Source organism: Lacerta agilis, chromosome 13 (assembly GCF_009819535.1).
Source record: "Lacerta agilis isolate rLacAgi1 chromosome 13, rLacAgi1.pri, whole genome shotgun sequence".
Lineage (NCBI taxonomy): Eukaryota > Metazoa > Chordata > Lepidosauria > Squamata > Lacertidae > Lacerta > Lacerta agilis.
The window spans coordinates 27,006,907-27,027,707 of NC_046324.1; the positions used below are offsets into that span (position 1 = coordinate 27,006,907).

Below are 20,801 nucleotides of genomic sequence, written 5' to 3' on the forward strand. Positions count from 1 at the left end.
GTACTTGGATGTCCCCTTTGGGGAAAAGAGCACTCAACGGCGACTCCTCACCCTCGCGTGTCCCGAGGCTGCAGGCTTGCAACGGAGAACACACCCCGTGGCTGGGATGAATGAGCCTCGGGCGGGGCACGCTCCTGAGCAGCCTCCCCTTCTGCCTGCAGGGGGCGCCGCTCGCTCTCTTGCTCCACAGGAGCCACTTCTCCTTTCGTCCACCAGGGACCGCCCTGGCGCAGCGGAGAAGCCGAGGGGACAGGAGAGCCTGACCTTGTCGCGTCCCGCCCCTGCCGCGCGCCTATTGGCTGCTTGTCGGCAGTAAACACGCGCCGATTGGCTAGGCGCGGTTCGGCGGAGCTGCCGGGTTAGGCTGTCCCGAGGCAGGCAGGCAGGTAGGCGGGTGAGCAAACGAGAGAGCGCGGGGGGCGAGGCGCTGGCAGGGAAATAACGGGCACGCGCCATTGGGCGCGCCCCCAACCCCCGGAGGGGAAGCGGGACGGGGCGCTCCTACGTTGCACCGCCCCCTCGGGGTCTCGGCTGCAATGGCTGGGGGGGGAGGGGCGGGGAGAATTTCCGCGGTAGCCGCTTCTCCCCCCTCCCCCCGCTCCGCGCACAGGAGCCTCCGTGAGAGTGGGGAGCTCTCTGTGTACGAGAGGAGGAGGGGGCGCTGGCGCGGGTGGGGTGTGTGGGGCCCGTTTATCCCCGCTCCTGAGGAGCTTGTTCTCTGCTTGTAGGGATCGGGCTGGGGGCCCCAGTTGTGAACTCTTTCTCTATATGGCGATGGCGGGCATGGAAAAGTTTCCCTACCCCTCTCTGTCCCACAGGGAGTTCCAAACGAAGCCGAGAGCTGGAAGATCCCAGCTTGGGAAAAGGCAGTACTGTACTATAGAACTGCCTGCCACTAGATGTAGCCATGGTCACCGACTTGGGTGGCTTCAAGAGTGGAGGTTTTAGCCATCAGAGCTACTAGCCACTTTGGCTAGTTTCCACCTCTGCTGTTGGAGAGCCAATGGTGTGAACTTCTGGAAGGATAGTCACTGGGAGCCACAGGTGGGGAGCGTGGTGTGGGGGCTTCTGCTGCACTCCAGGTATCCTTTGGGGCTTCCCATGGAAGTGTTTACGGGGCCAGTGAAGCTGGTACAGATGAGCCCCTTTAGCCTGACCCAGTAGCTGGGCTCTTCTTGGAGAATGCGAAGTGCTGGGTCAATGAGTTCTTCATCCTTGCACGCCACAGTTGAGGCTGTGTCAAGACTGACCTTCGGCCTCTTGGGGAGCAGGTGGCATCAGCACTTTCCCAGCAAGTGCCAATGCAGTCCAAAGTGCGTTTTCTCAGAAGCAAATTCCAGCCAACATCTTTTCCTTGGACGTCTGCTTCTCATGCCCAGCACTGACCCACTCTACTCTCAAGGATCTGTGCCCTTGCAAAGAGGATATTTTAAGCTAAAGGTGGGGCTCCTTTAGCTCAAGATGGCCTTTTCCTTATTAAATTTTTTTTTGAAGTTTGCGAGAAAAGGGGCAGTCCATTGTTAGGAATTATTAGGGAAGAGCCAGCAAAGCTGTGATGGTCCCAAGACCCATTTTCTTGTTCTGTGGGAGTGTTGAGGGCGGTTCTGCTTTCCACCCTGCTGTGGCTGCCAGCTTTGCAAGTTGGCATGCCCATGCCTCCCTCTCTGGCCCTGGCATCTATCAGCCTCCTTGGCAGGATGGACAGAGCTGGCATCCTTGTCCAGCCACGTGCCTCTTTTGCAATGTTTGTGGCTGCCATCCTCAGCACTTCCTTCTTTCCTTAGGCTGCCCAGATTGGCGAAGAGCTGGCGGCGTTTGAGGAAGCTGCCTGTGCCCTGCGAGGGTCCTTGGTGGAAGCAGCTGCCAGGCCAAGCACCGCCTCTGCCTCCTTGATTTAGCCAGCAGCCTGAAACATGCAGCAGTGTAAGACCACCTTGCTGCTTCTTGCAGCACTGGAGGGATGCGTGATGCTCCCTCCCAACTGGCTTCTGCTGCCACAGGGGGGGACTCCTCTCCCTGTCCCCTTTTGATTCTGGCTTGCTTGCAGAGCGGGATGGTTGGCCACCCAGTCTGGAATGTCGTCCTGGACGACCACCGTTGAGGGTGACGGCACGACTCCCAAGTTCTTTGTGGGCTCCCGAGATGACGAGGTGGACCTCCCGGGATCAGACATGAAGATGGATGAGATTGACTTCTTTGAGGATGACGAGGAGGAGGAAGAATCAGTAAGGAGCCTCTTTGTGTGGCTGGCATAGGTGCAAATGGCCTCCCTCAACATATGGCCTATGCCTGGGCATCTGGGATGTGTGTGTGGTGTACAGATGGGAGCCTGTTGCTGTAATCTGAGAGGGTGTTTGTGAGGAGGACCTTTTGGCTTCCCTGACTAGGCCAATTGCCCTCCTGTACCTGGGGAGGCTGCAGCTCTCTCCAGCAGATGCTATTTGTTGCAAACGGGGGCACCTCTCTGCACTTGGGCAGAGGCTGCCCTATTTTGGGGCTTCTGGGGGAAGGAAGAGGTGCTTCTTCCACCTAGGTAGTAATCTGCTCTCTTACTCCCAAGGAGTCCCATTTAAGGCAGTGAAACAACTCGGTGCCTATTGTGGAGAAGGCACATAGGGGGCTGCTCATGTGTCCTCTCCACTTAACTGCTTGTGGATGGGATGTCTCATTTAAGGCAGCTTCTCCCTTGGGCTACCAGCTGCCTCTTCCATTGGGCAAAGGGAAACCAACCCCCCAGTCTCCCCTTGGAGCTGCTTTTGGACCAGGGTCTGTGCGTTTGTGTGGCCCCTTCTTGGCTTTGTTATCCAGACTTGCTGAAGGCACTCCTTGATGATGCAGATGTAGGGACTGTAGTTCCCTTCCTTGACTGTCTCCTGGCATTCCCTTCAGCCTCCGGAGCGGCAGATCATGGTGGGCATTTGTGCCATGACCAAAAAGTCCAAGTCGAAGCCCATGACACAGATCTTGGAGCGGCTGTGCAAGTTTGAATACATCACGGTGGTGATCATGGGGGAGGATGTCATCCTGAACGAGCCTGTAGAGAACTGGCCGCCCTGTGACTGCCTCATCTCCTTCCACTCCAAAGGTAGGATGCCTCCCAGGCTGTCACCCCAGCTCCTTCTCTGGCTGGTTCGTGTGGCCCCTGACTGGCCAGCCTCCTCTGAGGACTGCTCCTTTTTCTCTCTTGCAGGCTTCCCGCTGGACAAGGCTGTTGCTTATGCCAAGCTCCGCAGCCCTTTTTTGATCAATGACCTCAATATGCAGTATTACATCCAGGACAGGTAGGAATGCGGAGATGCTATGGAGGGAACATTGGTGGCTTAGGATGGGCTGCCTCCTCTTATGCAAACTGTTGGATGGATTTAGATGAGTAGGAGAGGTTATTTATATTTTATCTCACTTGTGTGGGAATGCAGAAAAGGATTTCAGCTTCAAAGGTTCCAGGGTCCAGCATGTGTGCAGCCTAAGATAGCCTAGCCTGAGGTCTGGGTGGTCTCTTTCCTGGGCTTCCCTTGCCGCTCCGCAGCAGCAGAGAGGGAGGCCTGTCGGGTCACGTCACAGGGGAGAAAGGCTGGCTGGCTGGCTAAGCGGGATGATCTGTGAGATGATCTGCTAAGAAGCAGGGTCTGGCCATGTAGCATCCTTCTCTGGTCCGTGTCCTCTGCAGGCGGGAGGTGTACCGGATCTTGCAGCAGGAGGGAATCGACCTGCCTCGCTATGCAGTGCTCAACCGGGACCCTGACAAGCCGGATGGTGAGTGTCCTGTGAGCGGAGGGTGAAGGTGAGGATGACAACTGCAGGGTCTGAGACATGCAGATGGCAGTGCTTGCTTCGGCAGCACATATACTAAAATTGGAGACATGCAGATGGCAAAGGCTCCCTTCTCTGGTCTGAGCATGCAACCTCTGTCAGTGGAGCTGGTTCTGGAGCAGACAGGTGTGGTCTTGAGCCCCTTCATGGTCCAAGCACCGGGAGGCTGTTCTGAGCATCCTACTCTGGCTGGATGCTGAAATAGAGGTTTGATGGATTGCTGCATCCTGCTGCTGTTGGGGTTGTCCTGAGCTGCCACCCTCCTTGCTCAGCCTCCTCTGGAGATGGTTTGGCTTGTGTCCCTGGAAGCAAGAGGGGTGAGCAGATGCCAAACAGCAGAGCCCTCTTCAGAAGGGCTGGGGAGCTTGCTGTGGCCCTCCGGACGTTGTTGGCTGAGGTGCGTGATGGGAATTGGGGTCCAAAGAGACACCTGGAGGTCTGCCCAGGCTCCCCATCCTTGCCCTTAAGGATGAGCAATCCTGAGGCAGCCCTTTTCTCCTCCTTGCAGCCAGCCACCCACCCTCTCTGTAGGGACTTCATATTTTTGTTTCATTCCCCTTTTACCTCCAAGGACCCCAAAGGGATGTCCATGCCCCCCCCCCTGCACCATTCAGGCCAAGTGAGAGAGGAGGTCAGTCCAGGCCTTGTCCCGCAGCCTAAGTGCTGCACCACCATATATAAAAGCCTGATGATTTTATAATTTTGTGGTGCCTACATAATTTTATTGCTGTGATTTTTTAAAAACAAGCCAGTGATTTACGAATACTCCTATAAATAAAGCCTCAACTCCACCTACTTGCCTGCCTTGCAGGGCAGAGGCTGGCTTCACTGTCTGTATCTCTGTAAGGGGAAAGCAGTGGGGCTGCCTGGCTCTGTGGGGAGGGGCAGCGGCTGGAGGGCTTGGGTAGCCTCTTCCACCCCCCACCCCCACAAAAATACCTGGCTGTGCTTTTGCTGCAGAGTGTAACCTCGTGGAGGGGGAGGACCACGTGGAGGTCAACGGGGCCATTTTCCCCAAGCCCTTTGTGGAGAAGCCGGTCAGTGCTGAGGACCACAATGTCTACATTTACTATCCCACCTCAGCTGGTGGGGGCAGCCAGCGCCTTTTCCGCAAGGTGAGCAGGGAGGGAGGATAAAGCTGGGAGCCCAGCCGGATTTGGCCTCTTGGTGCTGCAAGAGAGGAAGAGAGAGAGTTCGTCAGATTAGCTGGTGGGATTTCTGGATGCTTACTGTGGTTCTAGGGTGATAGAGGCTCCAGTAGGACTGTCCAGAGGTGAAAGGCCACAAGGCCTGCTCCCCGCTCTGTTTTCTGGTGCTGCTTGGCCAGAATGGGGGCGGAACAGGGCAGGGCACTTGTTCTGAAGGGCTGACAGTTGCCCCTTGACTGGGGAAGTGGAGTTCTGCAGCCCCCCCCCCCCGCTAGCACCTCCACCCCAGACATGCACCCCACTCCCACCGTTTGAGTTCCCCGCTTCTTTCAGATTGGGAGCCGCAGCAGCGTCTACTCCCCTGAGAGCAACGTACGGAAAACTGGCTCGTACATTTACGAGGAGTTCATGCCCACAGACGGCACAGATGTCAAGGTAGGGCCTTGAGGGGCAGAGACGCCACCTGATCTCGGAGGCTGCAGGGGAGGGACAAGGGTGTAACTTCTCGACTTTGGTGGCTCAGGTGTACACGGTTGGCCCAGACTATGCCCACGCAGAGGCCCGAAAGTCCCCGGCTCTCGATGGGAAGGTGGAACGGGATAGCGAAGGGAAAGAGATCCGCTACCCTGTGATGCTGACGGCTATAGAGAAGCTGGTGGCCCGGAAAGTCTGTGTGGCTTTCAAGGTTGGTGCTGCTTCTCCTGCTGAGGAGTCCCTTATGCCCCTCCATCACCGAGGCCTGGGTGTCCTGGGGCGGAGCTTTGGAGGAAGGCCCAGCTGAGTAGTAGGGGCCCTATTCTTCCTCCTCCTTGGCTCCAGCACCTTCTGGTTGAGGTTCCTCGGCGCCACCATCAAGGGCTCCTTAAGCACCCCCTGGGAGGCCTGCCAAAGGGTCTTGGTGCTGCTCCTGACCTCAATGGCTGCAAGCGGGGGGGGGGGCTGCTCCTTGCACCACTGCCTCTGCCTCCTGCTGCTGCTTGGCTTGGTTCTGCCTGTGGCACCTGCTGAGCACATTGGCTGCTTTAACTCTTCCCGTGCCGCCCCCGTTTTGCCCCCTGCAGCAGACAGTGTGCGGCTTCGACCTCCTGCGGGCCAACGGCCACTCCTTTGTCTGCGACGTCAACGGCTTCAGTTTTGTGAAGAATTCCATGAAATATTACGACGACTGCGCCAAGATCCTGGGGTGGGTTGCACTTTGTTGTTCCTGATTTTCCTCGGGTGGCGTGTTCCTCCTACATGGGAAGATGGTATGCCCTGGGTGGGGGACCTGCCTGAGGCAGCTACCAGGTTGGGAAGGTCTGAAGTGGGTCTCTGACCAGCTCTGGCTCCTGTCTCTCTCCCTGCCAGGAACATTATCATGCGTGAACTGGCTCCCCAGTTCCAGATCCCCTGGTCCATCCCTACGGAGGCAGAGGACATCCCCATCGTGCCCACCACCTCGGGGACTATGTGAGTGTTGTTGGGCTGGGTATTTCTGCTGTGGCTTCCGGGGCATTTTTAGATTTTACCCTTGGCAAGTGTTCTTACTTACCACTTCTTAGAGAATGGTGGACTGGCTCTGAGAACTCTAGCCTTGATTGGAGAGGATGGAGAAGAGGATGGAGGCCATCCTTAGATGGGACTGCATGGAGTGGGGTTGTCCACCGCCCTTCTGTCGCCTCTGGTGGGCAACTGCAGAACAGGGCTTTTCAAAGCTCGTCATCTTCTTGCACAGCCTTCAACACATTCTGCACCTTTGCAAGCTTCAAAGCTTTCCTTGCTTGGGGAGGGAGTTTGTGGCTATTTTGAGAGTGGGGCAGCCTGAGCTTGATATCTTTTTCCACAGGATGGAGCTGCGCTGTGTGATTGCAGTTATACGGCATGGTGACCGGACCCCCAAGCAGAAGATGAAGATGGAAGTCAAGCACCCCAGGTAAGAACAGCAACCCCCCCCCCCCGGGGCTACACTCTGGGTGGGTGTTTGTTTGTGCAGCCTCTTCTCTGAGAGGGTCTTTAGTAGGGCCGGGCGATACCTGGTTTTCAGCATCTGTGATATATCACCAGCTAAACACTGCGATATACTGATATATCACATTGTCTGAAATAAGGATGGAGCTACATAGAGAAATTGGTTGGCTTCACGGTTTCCCCCCACATTTTGATTTTTGCATAGCATACAAACACACACATCATCATTTGTAATATATTGCTAGGTCAAAGACTATGAAACCAATATCACGGTATGGGCTTCAAACTGGTTCTGGATGATACATCGATATATTGCCCAACTCTAGTATTTAGCTTGTTTCCCTTAAACGCTTCATCTCCCCTGAGCAGCAGCATAAGCAGCCACCTCATTCTGGACCTTGTCCAGCTCTGCATTTCCCAGCCCTTTCCTTCTCAGACTCTGGATCCCCTCTAACTTTGCTGCCAGGTTCTTTGCATTGTTTGAGAAGTACGAGGGCTACAAGGCTGGGAAGCTGAAGCTGAAGAAGCCAGAGCAGCTTCAGGTGAGGAGGAGTGGCGGCTGGTGGGGCCAGGGACCCCGGGGCACCTCTGCCTTTGCCTTCCTGGCTTGGGCTTTGCTGTGCGGGGGGCGTGCAGGCTCTGGAGGGGGGACCTCAACACACTGGCCTGGCTGTTGGGGTCTGGCATGTGGGTCTGTGGGGGTTAGGGAGGTGGTAAGGCTGAGGGCCAGGTGTGGGGAGCACATGGCCCTCTGGGCCCAGAGGATGTGCTCGGCTGCCCTGCCAACCCAGCCAACCCTTTGCCCTGGGCAGGAAGTGCTGGACATCGCCCGCCTGCTGGTGCTGGAGGAGGGAGCTCATGAGGACTCGGAGGCCGAGGAGCAGAAATCCAAGCTGGAGCAGCTCAAAACTGTGCTGGAGATGTGAGAAGAGGGGTGGGTGTGGGTGGGAGCAGGTGGCTTGATGGGCCCCCAGTTCCTGATTTTGAACAAGAGCTCTGGGAGGGTAAGGTCCAGTAGCATCCCGCCTAGCCCCCTGCCCTCCCCACTTTCTACTGGGGGTGGTTTCCTCTACTTGGCACACAGCAGTTCATGCCGCCTGGTGGCTGTGCCCTTAGAAGTCCCAGCCCCTTGTGACCCCGTCTGGCATCTCCTCTTCCTCTCAGGATCCCCCTCTTGGCATGCAGCAGTGGGTGGCCTGAGTGGTGAAGGAAGGAGGAAGGGGCCTGGCTTAGCTGGAGTTATCAAGGGAAGCCTTTCCAAGCCCCTGCTTCTTCTCTCCCCTCCCGGCAGGTACGGGCACTTCTCTGGCATCAACCGCAAAGTGCAGCTGACCTACCTGCCCCACGGGCGCTCCAAAGCATCCAGCGAAGAGGAAGGCAGGTATCTGGCTCCTGCAGGGGCTGTGGGTGCCTCAGGCCTGGTGCTGGCATGAGTGGGGGGTGGGGGGGGAGTTTGCCCCCTGTTGGCTTCATATGAGGGATGCGTTGCCCCTGATGCCACCTTGGTTGAGGTGGGCCTTCCATCTCCTGGCCCTGACCCGCTTCTCTGTGGCAGCGTAGCTGAGCAGGAGGGGCTTTCGTTTCCTTGACTTGCTGGAGTGTTGTGGCAGTTAAGAGCATAAGCTGCATAGGGCGACAAGTCCATCGCACGTATTTGCACTTGTTAATTTTACTTAGAGGGTTTCTTCCTTGCCTTTTGCCGCAATGTCCCATTGTTGGGTTCCAACAATGTAATATAAAAATGGATGGAAGCAGATATAATTATAGGGAGAGCCCCAACAAGTCCAAGCGTTCCAAGTGGAACAGAACTGATTCCGCAAGACCTTGACTGTCAGAGGCAAAGAGGTGTAGATGGCAAAAGCTGTGTACGGAGGCACGAGGTGCTCCTCCTTCTCCAAAACTTGGAGGGAGGTGGAACTGCCAGTCTTAGCACCTGAGAGGACCTGTAGGCATGGAGGCCGTCTTTCAGACATTTGGGACCTACAGAAGCCCCTTGAATGGAAATGAACTGACAGCCAGCGCAGCTGTTTTAACATAGGGATTATATGAGGTCTGAACAAACCCCAGCCAGTACTTTGGCTGCTGCATTTTGGACCAGTTTAATCGTCTTCAGGGGCAACCCCACATGGAGTGTATTGCAATAGTCCAGTCGAAGTTACCAGAGCATGGATAATCATGGCCAAGTCACCTGTCCCAGAGGAGCTGTAGCTGGCAAGCCAGCCAGAGGTGGAAATAATTGTTGCTGGTCGACTTCCGGCGGCGACGCAATCGCCGGGTGGTCGAGGGCTGCTTCGGGTCCGAAGCGCCCGGTCCATCCCGGGGGTTAGGAGCCGCGCTACCGCAGCGCGCGGCTCCGGTTGGGGTGCGGGAAGAGCGTCCCGCACCCTGGGCTCCCCGGCTGCGCCCGCGGAGGCTCCGAACCCTTCCCTTGCCCCCCCTGTAAAGGGGGAGTGGGGGTGAAGGGACAACGGAGCCGGGCTTACGGGGACATGCCCCAACCGGGATGTAAATGCGGCGGCAAAGCCCGCGGTGAGCGTCTAAGTTCTACCTGTGAAGAATGGAGCTAAAGGAACCCGGTGGTCGTGAGTAAATGATCTTGGCAGAAATCGTGTTTTTGGAACGATCCGGGGGGAAGGAGAAAGGCAGCCTGCCTCCCTCCCTTCGAGCCTAAGAAATTAACCAATTTGAGGGATTGCTGCCACAGAACTGGTTACAAAGTATTTAAAATCGATACATGAGACTGGCAAACTTTTTTCTTGGGAAGCTAACTAGCGGAAAATATCTCCATATAAAGTTGCAGTGTTTGCGCTCCAGCTTAGGAAAATGGCGACGAACAAAGAGACAGGGGAAGAAATATGATACCCATTTCCTCCTCCTCTGCCAGTATGTTGGGTTTCGTCCTTGAACTGGTATTGAACTCTGGACTAACAGATGAACAAAGGCTCACTGCCCTGAATGTGGAATTACTTTATAGAAAAGTCAAAGTCTTGTGTGGGGGTCTGAAATGGAACCAACTGCCCACAGAGGAGGCTTACAAAACTTTTGACACTTTGGAAGAAAGTCTTGCCAAAGAGCTGAGAGGGTGGATGGAAAGATGGAAAGAAATGAGTGAGCTACTTCGGAGAAGAAATTCGCTCTTTGGGGGTGGCAGCCCCAAGGCGATGTCAAGATTTGTTATATCCAGTCCCCGAGGTGTGAGCTCGGGGGCCAGGGACAGAGAATTAAGGTATTTACAAGAAGAAAAGGAATGTTACAAAGAACCGGAGAAGCTGAGAGAGGAAGAGATGGATACCTCGGAGCTCGTGGCAAGGAGAGTTTTGGACTGTGCCCGGATCTGTGGACGTTTGGAGAGGGAAGCTGCAAGGAAGTTCAGTGCTGATGCCATCAGGAGAAGAATAATGGACAGAGGGGGTGTGGGGTGAAGCATTAAGTAAAATCTAAAGCAATCTGTTATGGTATTTTGAAATCGGAGGGTGAACACTGTCAACAATAGTTTGTTTTATTATTTGTTTGAACATGAAAGGAGATATTTCAAGTTTTTATGTTATAAGCAGCAGTTCAAAGGATAGAAGAGATAGATTTGATGAGGATGATTTGTGAGGATTTATGAGGATGTAGTATAAATAAAGTCAATTTAAGTGGTTAAAGTTTATAGATTAAGACGATTAAGATTAAGATGAAGATTAAGATGAATGTTTTACTTTATATATATAATTAAGATTAATTTTTTAAATGAAGAGGTTAAAAAGTAGATTGTGGATATAAACTCGAAGGTGAAAAGGCAGGGGAAGTCAACTGTCAAGATTGGAAAAAGAAATTTTTTTTTTTTGAGATGTCTAATTAAGAAGAAAAATCATGGCAATTTTTGTATTAGATGTGTAATTGTATTTGTTTTGTATGTGTATAAATGTAGGTGTGGTTAAGGTTGTATGTTGTTATAAGTAAAAATGTCAATAAATTCTTATAAAAAAAAAATAATTGTTGCTGGTCACCAAGGTCACCTGAGCCTCCAGTAACCGTGATCTGGGAGCACCCCCAAGCTATGAGCCTGTTCCTTCCAGGGGATTGCAGCCCCCTTCAGTCATTGCCCCACCTTCCAGACTCGGGAGCTCTGAACGCAGAACTCCCCCAAAATCTCTTTAGGATTTTGAGTGCTCTATCAAGACAGAATCCTTGGCCAGAAGCCGTGGGTGGGGCTTTGTGCATGGCTCCTGTGGCCTCCCCCAACCCATTTCCCAGCAAGCAAGACTGACACCCACTTGGGTCCCTCCTTCCTGACTGTGGTGGTGGGGAGGCCATAGCGGCTGCTGACCTCCCTCCTGGGGATAAGGGGTCTGACTCTTGACTCTCTGCTGCCTCCAGATGCCCGCAAGGAAGCCTCCCCGTCTCTGCTGCTGGTGCTGAAGTGGGGAGGCGAGCTGACTCCCGCTGGGAGAGTGCAAGCTGAGGAGCTGGGGAGAGCCTTCCGCTGCATGTACCCAGGGGGCCAAGGTGAGGCCTGGCGTGGGGAGCGTGGTAGTGTGATGGGAGGGGGAGCCGGGTTTGGCCCGGAGGCCTCCATGCCTCAGCAGCTGACCTTTGACTTTGAGGCTCTCCTCCCACCTCACAGGGGACTACGCTGGCTTCCCAGGATGTGGCCTCCTTCGCCTGCACAGCACTTACCGCCACGACCTCAAGATTTACGCCTCTGATGAGGGCAGAGTCCAGATGACTGCGGCTGCCTTTGCAAAGGTCCTTGCCCTCTCTGTCTTCCCAGTGACTGGGGGTGGGGGTACCTCTTGACCTGGCTGTATCCTCTTGCAGTGCTGCTGTGGGTGCAGTGGCAGTTGAGCCAAGGCCACCTGGGGATGGCTGCTGCTGCTCTTGCCTGCGGCCAGGTCAGGATGGCTTTCGTCCCAAAGGACCAAGCAATCATCTGTGCCGTTCCCTTACCACCACCAGCTGCTAATGCCTGTGCCCCATTCCATTTTGCTCTGCAGGGTCTCCTTGCACTGGAAGGGGAGCTGACACCCATCTTGGTCCAGATGGTGAAGAGTGCCAACATGAACGGCCTGCTGGACAGCGACAGCGACTCCCTCAGCAGCTGCCAGCACCGGGTGAAAGCTCGCCTCAGGGAGATCATGCAAAAGGACGCCAACTTTGGGGAGGAGGACTTTGAGAAGGTGATGAGGACAGGCGGCTAGGCTGGCTGGCTGGCGGGAGCCACTGGTAAAGGGGAGGGCAGCTCCCTGGGCCAGGCCAGCTCAAGGCTTTGGCTCTTGCATCAACGGAAAGAACTTCAGCTTTCATGGGACATGGTGCTGGCAGTGAGGCTGGGAGTGAGGAGGTACATCCTACCAGCCGCTCACTGCTGTGCCAATTGGAGAGGGGGCCGGGGCCAGGGGTGGGACTTCTGCATTGGTGATCAGTGCCCCTTGGCATGATGACTAGGCAGGTGAGAAGAATGGCCTTCCAGCAGGTGAACTTCCTGCTCGTCTTTATTAAAACAAACTTTTGGTCCTGATGATGCAGGGGGAGCCTGTCTTCCCCTCTGGAAAGCTTTGGAAAAATGGGCATCAAGGCTGCAGGATGCAGGAGGAGTGAATGTTGGTCATATGGCACCCTGAGGGAGGACAAAATTCCCCCCCTAATATTTCATATTTTCACAATAATTATATTTTGGTGCAGTTGCTTTTTTAATGGATCTTCTCAGTAGGTATCTGTATAAATACAGATTATGATTATTATGCACAGGGGATGGGGGCAGGGAGGGAACCACCTGCACCACCCTAAATCTTATGTTGATCCAGGGCAGGGTTGGGGGAAAATAACTTTGCATTGTTGGTGGGTTATTTCTAAGGGCGGGGGGACAGCATGTGGTAAAGCAGGGAATTGCACCTCCACTGATCTTAAAAAACAAACAAACTCTCTCTGAATATTGGCTTAGCAGTCTTGAAGCAGGTTTCTAAGAAAAAAGGGACAAAATAAAAGATAACACATGCAACTAGCCCTCAAGACTGTAGTGTTTCTGGAAGCCATATGTTACCACCAGAAGCCCAAAGGCATCCAGAGAGGGAGCCAGCATGAGCTGGTGCTTGTGGGGGTGACTGAGCCAGAGTTTGTGGAGGGGGGGGGAATGACTTGCAGAGCCCTCCCCACATTGGGAGGGGGAACTGCTGGATGGGCTCATGCTTCATTTCCCCTTTTGCTCTGATCCTGCCTTCAGCTGGCGCCCACGGGCAGCATCTCGCTCGTCAAGTCCATGGGCATCATCCAGAACCCTGTGGAGATCTGTGACCGGGTTTTTGCCCTGATTGAGAGCCTCACGTCCCAGATACAAAAGCGCCTGGAGGACCCCAAGTCTGCAGGTAGGGGGTGTGCATTGTGCCGTAATAACATTGTGTTGTTTGAAGCAACTGGAAGCATAATAACTGACTCCTTTTGGAAGAAATCGTTGTCCAGGCCCATAAAAATATCATTCAAACTATGACTTGCAGAACTTGCTTCATAACAGAATTAAAACATCAAATATACATCCAAAACATCCATACATTTTCTTGTGTTGTCCAGCACAGACTCGGAAGTCGAACGCCTTGTGAGTCAAACATTTTGGCTCCCGAATGCCGCAAACCCGGAATTGAGTGTTCCAGTTTGTGAATGTTCTTTGGAACCCAAACATCTAATGCTGGTTCCGCAGGTTCCGATTGGCTGCAGGAAGCTCCTGCAGCCAATCGGAAGCTGCACCTTGGTTTCTGAACATTTTTTTTTGGAAGTCGAATGGACTTCCAGAACGGATTCCGTTCAACTTCTGAGGTACGACTGTAAAAGATAACTTCAAAAATCAAAACAGTGTGTAGGGCAGGGGGATAGCTTGGCAGTTTGTGTTGGTGTGTTTGTGTGTGTGTGAGCACCTTAGTCCTTCATCGGTCCTTGTGTGAGTGTCCTAGCCTTCCCCCGCTCTGTGGGTGGGATGACTGATGCTGATGCTGCTGATTCCTCAGACCTGCAGCTGTACCATAGTGAGACACTCGAGCTGATGCTTCAGCGCTGGAGGAAACTGGAGCAGGATTTCCGCCTGAAGAACCGGCGCTATGACATCAGCAAGATCCCCGACATCTATGACTGCGTCAAGTACGACGTGCAGCACAATGCAGCTCTCAAGCTGGAGGGCACCTCCGAGCTGTTCCGGCTCTCCAAGTCCCTGGCGGATGTTGTCATCCCCCAGGTGAGGCCTGGCCCTGTGAGGGAGGGTGTGGCGGCAGCATGGGGCTTTTGGGTTGCCCTGGGCTGAGTCCCTTCCTGCTTCCCCAGGAGTATGGCATTAAGAAACAAGAGAAGCTGGAGATAGCTGTGGGCTTCTGCCTGCCTCTCATCCGGAAGATCCAGCTGGACTTGCAGAGGACCCACGAGGATGAGTCTGTCAACAAGCTGCACCCCCTGTAAGGATCACCCCTCGTATTTTTATACAACTTAAATCTCCCTACTACAGTCGTACCTCGGGTTACGTACGCTCCGGGTTACGTACTTTTCAGGTTACGAACTCCGGTAACCCAGAAGCACAACCCGGAGCGCACACGATGCGTGGATGCGCAGAAGCGTTCTGTGCAGTTCGCGCATGCACAGACGCGTTCGCGCATGCGCAAACCGCTACTTCCAGGTTTTCGCGCACTTGTTTGGGTTGCATACTTTTCAGGTTACGAACTGTAACCCGGAACCAATTACGTACGCAACCCGGGGTACCACTGTAATTATAAATAGAAGAGCCACTGAAAGTTGTGACCTTCCATTATCAATTGTTCTCTTGTTTTATCATCTCCTTGATGCAATTCTAATAACTCTTAATAGGTTAACCATTTCTCTTTGCCTGTCAACTCTTTTCTGTAGAAAGCTTCTTGTGGTGAAATCCATTTGGGTGTGTGTGTGTGTTTGTGCATAACACATTTACTTTAACTGTATCATACCACAAATATTCATGCCATCCAAACCATGTCATGTCCTTCTAATTCCAAAAGTTTCTCAATGTCATCCATTCCTTCATCCATACTAAGCAACAAGCTACAAAATACAATTTCAAGTCAGGCAAGCCCTATTCTCTTTTTCCCTTTGCATCTTGCAGAACTTCAGATTTAACTCATGTTTCCCCCTGCCATACAAATGTAGATAAATATTTCTGCCATTGTTTAAATGGTATATCAGTGGTCAAAATAGATATTGTTTGAAACAAAAAACCTCATTCTAAACAAGACATTTATCTTTATCACAGAAATCCTGCCTAACATTGACAATTTTAGTTTCTCCCATCTTGATATATCTTGTTTAATTTCAGCCCGTGTCTTAACATAATTATTTTGAAACAACATACAATTTGCATTTGTCATTGTAATACCCAAATACTTTACTTTTTTATTAATTTGAAACCCTGTTTATCTTTGGGTCTTCAGTTGTCGTATTCTTTATTTGCATTTGCATTTTCTCGTGATTAGCCTTAAAGCATGCTAGTGTACCTAACTCATTTAATTTATCCATAAAAGTCTCTGCTGCCTGTCGTGGATTTTCCAAAACTATCATTAAATCATTGGCAAATGCCTGTAACTTACACGTTTCTTTTTAAATCTTTGCTCCCCAAATTCTTTCATCTTGTCTAGTGTCTCTAAACAAAACTTCCAAGACCAAATTGCAGAGTAATGGGGACAGTGATTGCCCTCTTTCCAAAAGATGCCTGGCTTTTTCTCCTTGTGAATCTGCGTTTGCCTCCAAGCCCTCTTGGTGACAAAACTCCCAGAATTGTTGGTGAGCTTTCGGTCCCCTCACTGCATTGACTGCTCTGCTTCCAGGTACTCGAGGGGAGTCCTGTCTCCGGGGCGCCATGTCCGGACACGCTTGTACTTCACCAGCGAGAGCCACGTCCACTCCCTGCTCAGCATCTTCCGCTATGGGGGCCTCCTGGATGTACGTGAGCCAGCCATGGGCAGTGGTGTTGTGTGTGTGTGTTTTGGCCATGGAGAGGGGCTGACCCAGGGCTCTCCAGTGCCCTCTGCTGGAGGGGGAACCCTTTGTCTCCTGATAACTCTGGCAGCGAGTCTGGAGGGTGGGCCTGAACTGTCCTCCAAACACTGGGGGGGGGGGGCAGGAAGATGCTCCCTGCAGCCTGTTCCTCTGAGCCATCTTTGGAAGACTTCTCTCAGTAGTTCACCTCCCTGCTTTGACCCAATATTCATTGAATATCATTTATAGACGTGCTTTTAAGGTGAACCTCACAAAGCAGTTTACATAGAAATACTTAACCAGTCAGCCTCCATTAAGATTTTATGATGGGAAGGCCAAGGCCAGCTACCAAGGGAAGAGAGCACTTTCTGCCATCAGGGCAAGGGCGTCTTTGGGCAGCTCAGGGGGGCAGTTATGGGAGGAAGAGGCTACTCTATGGACTGTGTGTGTGTGTGTGTGTGTGTGTGTGTGTTGGTGAGTCAAGTCACTTGCTTCTGCTAGACGGTCACCTGGATTTTGGCATGTTGTGAGAATTGGTTGGAGCTGGTTCATCTGAAAGGTTCCACAGCACAGTGGGTTTTTTGGCCAATGATAGGAAGAAAAGCTGTGGGCTGCGAAGTCTGTTTTGTGCTGAACCCCTTCAGGAGGGTTTATGTGAAATTCACTGGGGGGAGCAGCGCTAGACCCCTTCCAGGTCCTTTCAAGGCTGAGCCCGCCCCTTCCAGGCCCTTTAATCCTGCCTGCCCCATTCCTTCTCTTGCCTTTCAGGAATCGAAAGACCCTCAATGGCAGAGGGCCATGGACTATCTCAGCGCCATATCGGAGCTGAACTACATGACGCAGATTGTCATCATGCTCTACGAGGACAACAACAAGGTAGGGGGCAGAGGAGGAGGAGAAGGAGGAAGCTGGTGGGGGGGGGTATGGGGGGAGGCCGAGTGGCCAAGCCACTGTGACTTCTCCAGCAGAGCCTCACTGCTCTCTTGGCAGGACCCTTCCTCCGATGAGAGGTTTCACGTGGAACTGCACTTCAGCCCAGGGGTGAAGGGCTGTGAGGAGGATGGCAGCGCCCCGGCAGGCTCTGGTTTCCGCCCGGCTTCCGCAGAGGTGAGTCCGCAGCCTCTGAGGCTGCTGGGAACAAAGCCGCTTGTAAGGCAGCTGGTCTGACCAGTCCCTGTTGCTCCCAGACGGTGCTGGAATGGCCATCTGCTGGGAAGGTGGGATGAAGGGCAGCTCTGACCTGATCTGGCGCAGGTGCTGAGAGATCCCTTCCGGCTACCAGAGGAGGGAGAGAGAGGGTGGACGCTGCCTCTCTGGGGTGTGTGTCTTGCTCCACCCTGAGGAAAGAGGTTCTGCTACCCATTTTACCTCAGGCTAACGGTGGAGGCATGTCCGAGTGACTGAAGGTGCCTTGTTTGATTTCTGCATTATCACAATGGTAGTATTACTAGAAAGAAAGTCTCTGTCCTCCCTGGCTGACCTCTTTGCTCACAGTGTGGGGCAGGGGGGAGACTTTCCCAGCCCAGGGGCTCCCATCCCTCCTGGGCCCACATGCCATTAGTGGGTGGGACCAAAACCTAAGCGGAGGATGCAAATTTCCCCTTTTGTACAGTAGGCCCATTTCTGTACACCTTCACACACAGAGCCTGTTCTTGATACAGGCATGCGAGAGGCAGAAACCCTTGTGCAACACAAGGCCAGTCTGGGATGTGGCTTGGGGAGCATGCCAGGGGCCAGAGAAAGGGGCCCAGAGGGCCACTGCATTCTAGCCCACGCCTGAGGTTCCCACCTCTGCATCACCGCCTCCAGCCTCCTTTTTGCTCCCTAAAGTTTCCCCTCACTTCCAGTTCTCAGCCCAAGGCAATGCCCCTTACACCCCCACCCCCTTGTGCTGCTTTCCTGCAGAAGGAAGCCAAGAAGCCGGAAGAGGGGAGCCTGGAGGAGCTGGCCAAGCCCAAGGCCATTGTGGAGATGGACCAAGCCCAGCACCTCTCCTCTCCGCCCCTGGAACCCATCTACGTCCAGCGGAGATCCCCTCTCATCCGCAACAGCAAGACCGGCTCCATGGAGGTAGAGTAGAGGGGCTAGACAGGCTGTGTGTGTCAGTGTGTGGGGAGAGATGCCTGCCCCCCACGCCCCTGGTGGGTTTGCCTGAATCTAGAGGGAGGACCCCCAGATGTTGTGGCCCAGAAGGAGGGGAGGTGTTTTCTTCTCTCCTCCAAGAGCTGCTTCCTCCTCTGCCCCACAATCACTTTCTGTCTCCCAGTTTGTCCCTTGCTGCTGCTGCTGCTACTGCCCCCAGCCAAGGTGCCAGAGGCCTCTGGAGCCACCTGAGTGCTTGTTTTCCACAGGTGCTGTCTGAATCTTCTTCCAAGGTGGGTGGCTATCGCCTCTTCTCCTACTCGCGGCATTCCTCGGAAGTGAAGCAGAGCGGTTTAGGTAGGAACTTCTCTTCCTGTCTTGGATTTTGTATGTTTTTTTCTCTCTCAGCCAGATAGGATCTGAGGCTGTCTCTGTAAAGTGCCCCTCTCCCCCTAAGCCTGGGCTGCCTGCCTGAGGCCCTACGCTCCCTTCCCTTCTCTAGCTAGCCTTTTCTGCTGTGGCACTGCTCTTGGATCTCACAGACATTTTGAGAGTCCAGGCAAGGAATGTCGCAGGGAGGCAGGCAGTTTCTGACAAGCCTTAAGTCAGCAGGAGGGTCAGGGAGTCTTGGCCTGAGGGCTGAACGTGGTTTTTCTTTTTTTAAAAAAAACGTTGAGATTTAAGGGGTGGGGGCAGAAACACATAAATGGATTTTTACCAGCCCTTCTTGGGTGAAGAAGCAATGGCAGTGGCCACCCTGTGCCCTCCAGCTTTGGCAGGCTGTTTCCCTTTCCAAACCAAACAAACCTGGCACATAGGAATGACCCCCTCCCCACAAAATGAAAGGAGGTATATTCATGTAATGAATGAATATTAAATAGCCCATGTCTCATTGAAAAAGCCCTGGCGGTGGAGAACCCCACCCCCAAGACACGAGTTGTCTTCCGAATGCCTCGTGTGTATGCAGTCACTCAAGAAAAGAAGGCAGGTTCTGATTTAGAGCCCTTTTTCTGAGGCGGGGGCAGATCCGGGGGCTTCCCCACAGGCCCTTCCTTCCCAAAAGAAGGTCCCTGGCCAGGGGACCCCTTCCCAACTCCCCAGAGCCAAAGACAGAGGTGGGGAGGAAGGAGCTTCTCCAAGGGCAAGATTGGAGGGTACGCTGTGGGTGTTTTGTGCCGTCTGTTTGAATCCTGGCACTGACCCAGCACCCAGGCCTGCTTAGCTGCACCTCGTGCTCATTCCCCTTACGTAACAGGCTGCTTGCTAAATCACCTGCACTCTTGGCCTGGAGTCTAAATTGGGGGCGGGGGACACTCTGCACTTGGCTCCAGCCTGCTCTACCTGGCCTTGCTGGCGGGGGAACATGGCATGTGGTCCAATCACGGTGCTTGCCTGAGCCAGTAAAAGCCCACCCACCCCACTCTGCACCCAAACCTGTGTTGTGGTGATTCCTCTTGCATCTGCACCTGCCCTTGCTCTGAGCCACAGGGCTCTCTGCCTGGGTGATGAAAACCAGCCTCTTCCTCTGTCCCTCGGGCTTGGGAGTGTTTTGGTCTGGTCCTGGGCTTGTGGGCTGGACCACTGATCATTGCCTCTGGCCACGGCATGTGAGCTGAGAGAAGATGGTGAGGCTTTGAGAAGCTGGAGAAGGCTGGCCATGCCCTGGGCCACAGAGATCTGCCCCTGCTCCTCTGTTTTGTGTTGCCCTTCAGAGCAGATTTAGGAGCTGCAGACCCCCTCTCTGCTTCTTCCTTTGCCAGTTGGGGGGTGGTGGTGCTGCGGTGCCTTCTTGGGCCTCTTTCTGCAAGGGCTGCTCTGCTGCCTTCTGCCCCACTAACCTGGGTTGCCTGAGCTGCATATGGTGTGTGTGTGTTTGTGTGCACATGTGTGACACTAACAGCCTGCTGGAACTTTTCAGGGTCGCAGTGCACGGGTCTCTTCAGCACCACAGTCCTGGGGGGCTCCTCCAGTGCCCCCAACCTCCAGGATTATGCCCGCAGCCATGGGAAGAAGTTCGCCTCCAGCTTCCTATACAAAGATGGTAGGTGCACCCTCTTGCAGAGACATCCTGAGGGTTGGGGCTGGGTGCTTAGCGGTTGGCGGGGAGGCTCCAGGGAAGCTTGGGGTCTGAGCACTCCAAAGACCCCCTTGCCCTCATGGGTCCTGGGAGAGCAGGGCTGTGAGGAGGTGTCTCCACAGCCTAAGGGCCTCTTGCCTGGAGCTGCCTAGTCTCACCAACACCACAGGTCCTCATAAAGAAGGAGAGGCAGGCTTAATCATGGCATCCATTAGCAGGGGGGTGGAGAGCAGGTTTGAAGCTGTCGGGGATCAGCCTCACTAGTGAAGTGCTCCTTCCCCATCACACAGCAGGATGGGAGTTGCCTGGCATTGAAGAGAAGCCGCAGGTGCCAGGGGTTGTTATGGGCGGCAGTGTGGGGCGGGGCGAGCAGCTGGGATGGTTTTTCAGGTGAAGCAGGACAGGAGATGGGGTTGCCGCTCTGCAAGTCTCTGCCAAACAGCCTACAGGGATGATTCTCCTCCTCAGTAGCATTTACTGGGTCTCTCTTGGGGTTTATTCCTCTGGCAGCTGCCTTCAGGCATACGCAAGGTTGTTATAAAGCCCTGGCAGGGTTTTCACACCAAATAACACCTTCCCTGTTTGAGAGGGGCTTGCTTTCTGCCCCTTGCAGCGGAGAATTCTTCTCGGCTCCAGCCCTGTTGTGACCAGCCTGTCTTGCAAACTGGGCTTGGAGCGTGGCTCTCAAATAGCTGGGGAGCTGCTCAAGAACTTTCCGAGCCTCTTCTGGCACCTTCTGGTCCTCCCAAGGTCTTTTTGGCTTCTTGCATTTG

General features: G+C 53.8%; 1 protein-coding gene across 3 annotated transcripts in view; it reads left to right on the forward strand.

Moving 5' to 3' along the window:
- Window positions 1-311: 311 nt before the first annotated feature.
- PPIP5K1 (diphosphoinositol pentakisphosphate kinase 1) overlaps window positions 312-20,801 on the forward strand; it is a 28,232-nt gene continuing 7,742 nt past the window's right edge. For all 3 annotated transcript variants that reach the window (XM_033168032.1, XM_033168034.1, XM_033168033.1), the window contains exons 1-27: window positions 312-386; window positions 1,785-1,923; window positions 2,048-2,225; window positions 2,890-3,085; window positions 3,191-3,281; window positions 3,668-3,753; window positions 4,771-4,925; window positions 5,292-5,393; window positions 5,482-5,643; window positions 6,020-6,141; window positions 6,306-6,407; window positions 6,784-6,870; window positions 7,372-7,447; window positions 7,718-7,827; window positions 8,197-8,282; window positions 11,268-11,396; window positions 11,515-11,636; window positions 11,885-12,067; window positions 13,111-13,252; window positions 13,886-14,109; window positions 14,196-14,323; window positions 15,719-15,833; window positions 16,638-16,745; window positions 16,860-16,976; window positions 17,775-17,939; window positions 18,221-18,308; window positions 19,870-19,992. In XM_033168032.1, the coding sequence (XP_033023923.1) occupies window positions 2,076-2,225; window positions 2,890-3,085; window positions 3,191-3,281; window positions 3,668-3,753; window positions 4,771-4,925; window positions 5,292-5,393; window positions 5,482-5,643; window positions 6,020-6,141; window positions 6,306-6,407; window positions 6,784-6,870; window positions 7,372-7,447; window positions 7,718-7,827; window positions 8,197-8,282; window positions 11,268-11,396; window positions 11,515-11,636; window positions 11,885-12,067; window positions 13,111-13,252; window positions 13,886-14,109; window positions 14,196-14,323; window positions 15,719-15,833; window positions 16,638-16,745; window positions 16,860-16,976; window positions 17,775-17,939; window positions 18,221-18,308; window positions 19,870-19,992 (3,169 nt within the window). In that variant the 5' untranslated portion in view covers window positions 312-386; window positions 1,785-1,923; window positions 2,048-2,075. The remainder of the gene's footprint in view (window positions 387-1,784; window positions 1,924-2,047; window positions 2,226-2,889; window positions 3,086-3,190; window positions 3,282-3,667; window positions 3,754-4,770; window positions 4,926-5,291; window positions 5,394-5,481; window positions 5,644-6,019; window positions 6,142-6,305; window positions 6,408-6,783; window positions 6,871-7,371; window positions 7,448-7,717; window positions 7,828-8,196; window positions 8,283-11,267; window positions 11,397-11,514; window positions 11,637-11,884; window positions 12,068-13,110; window positions 13,253-13,885; window positions 14,110-14,195; window positions 14,324-15,718; window positions 15,834-16,637; window positions 16,746-16,859; window positions 16,977-17,774; window positions 17,940-18,220; window positions 18,309-19,869; window positions 19,993-20,801) is intronic.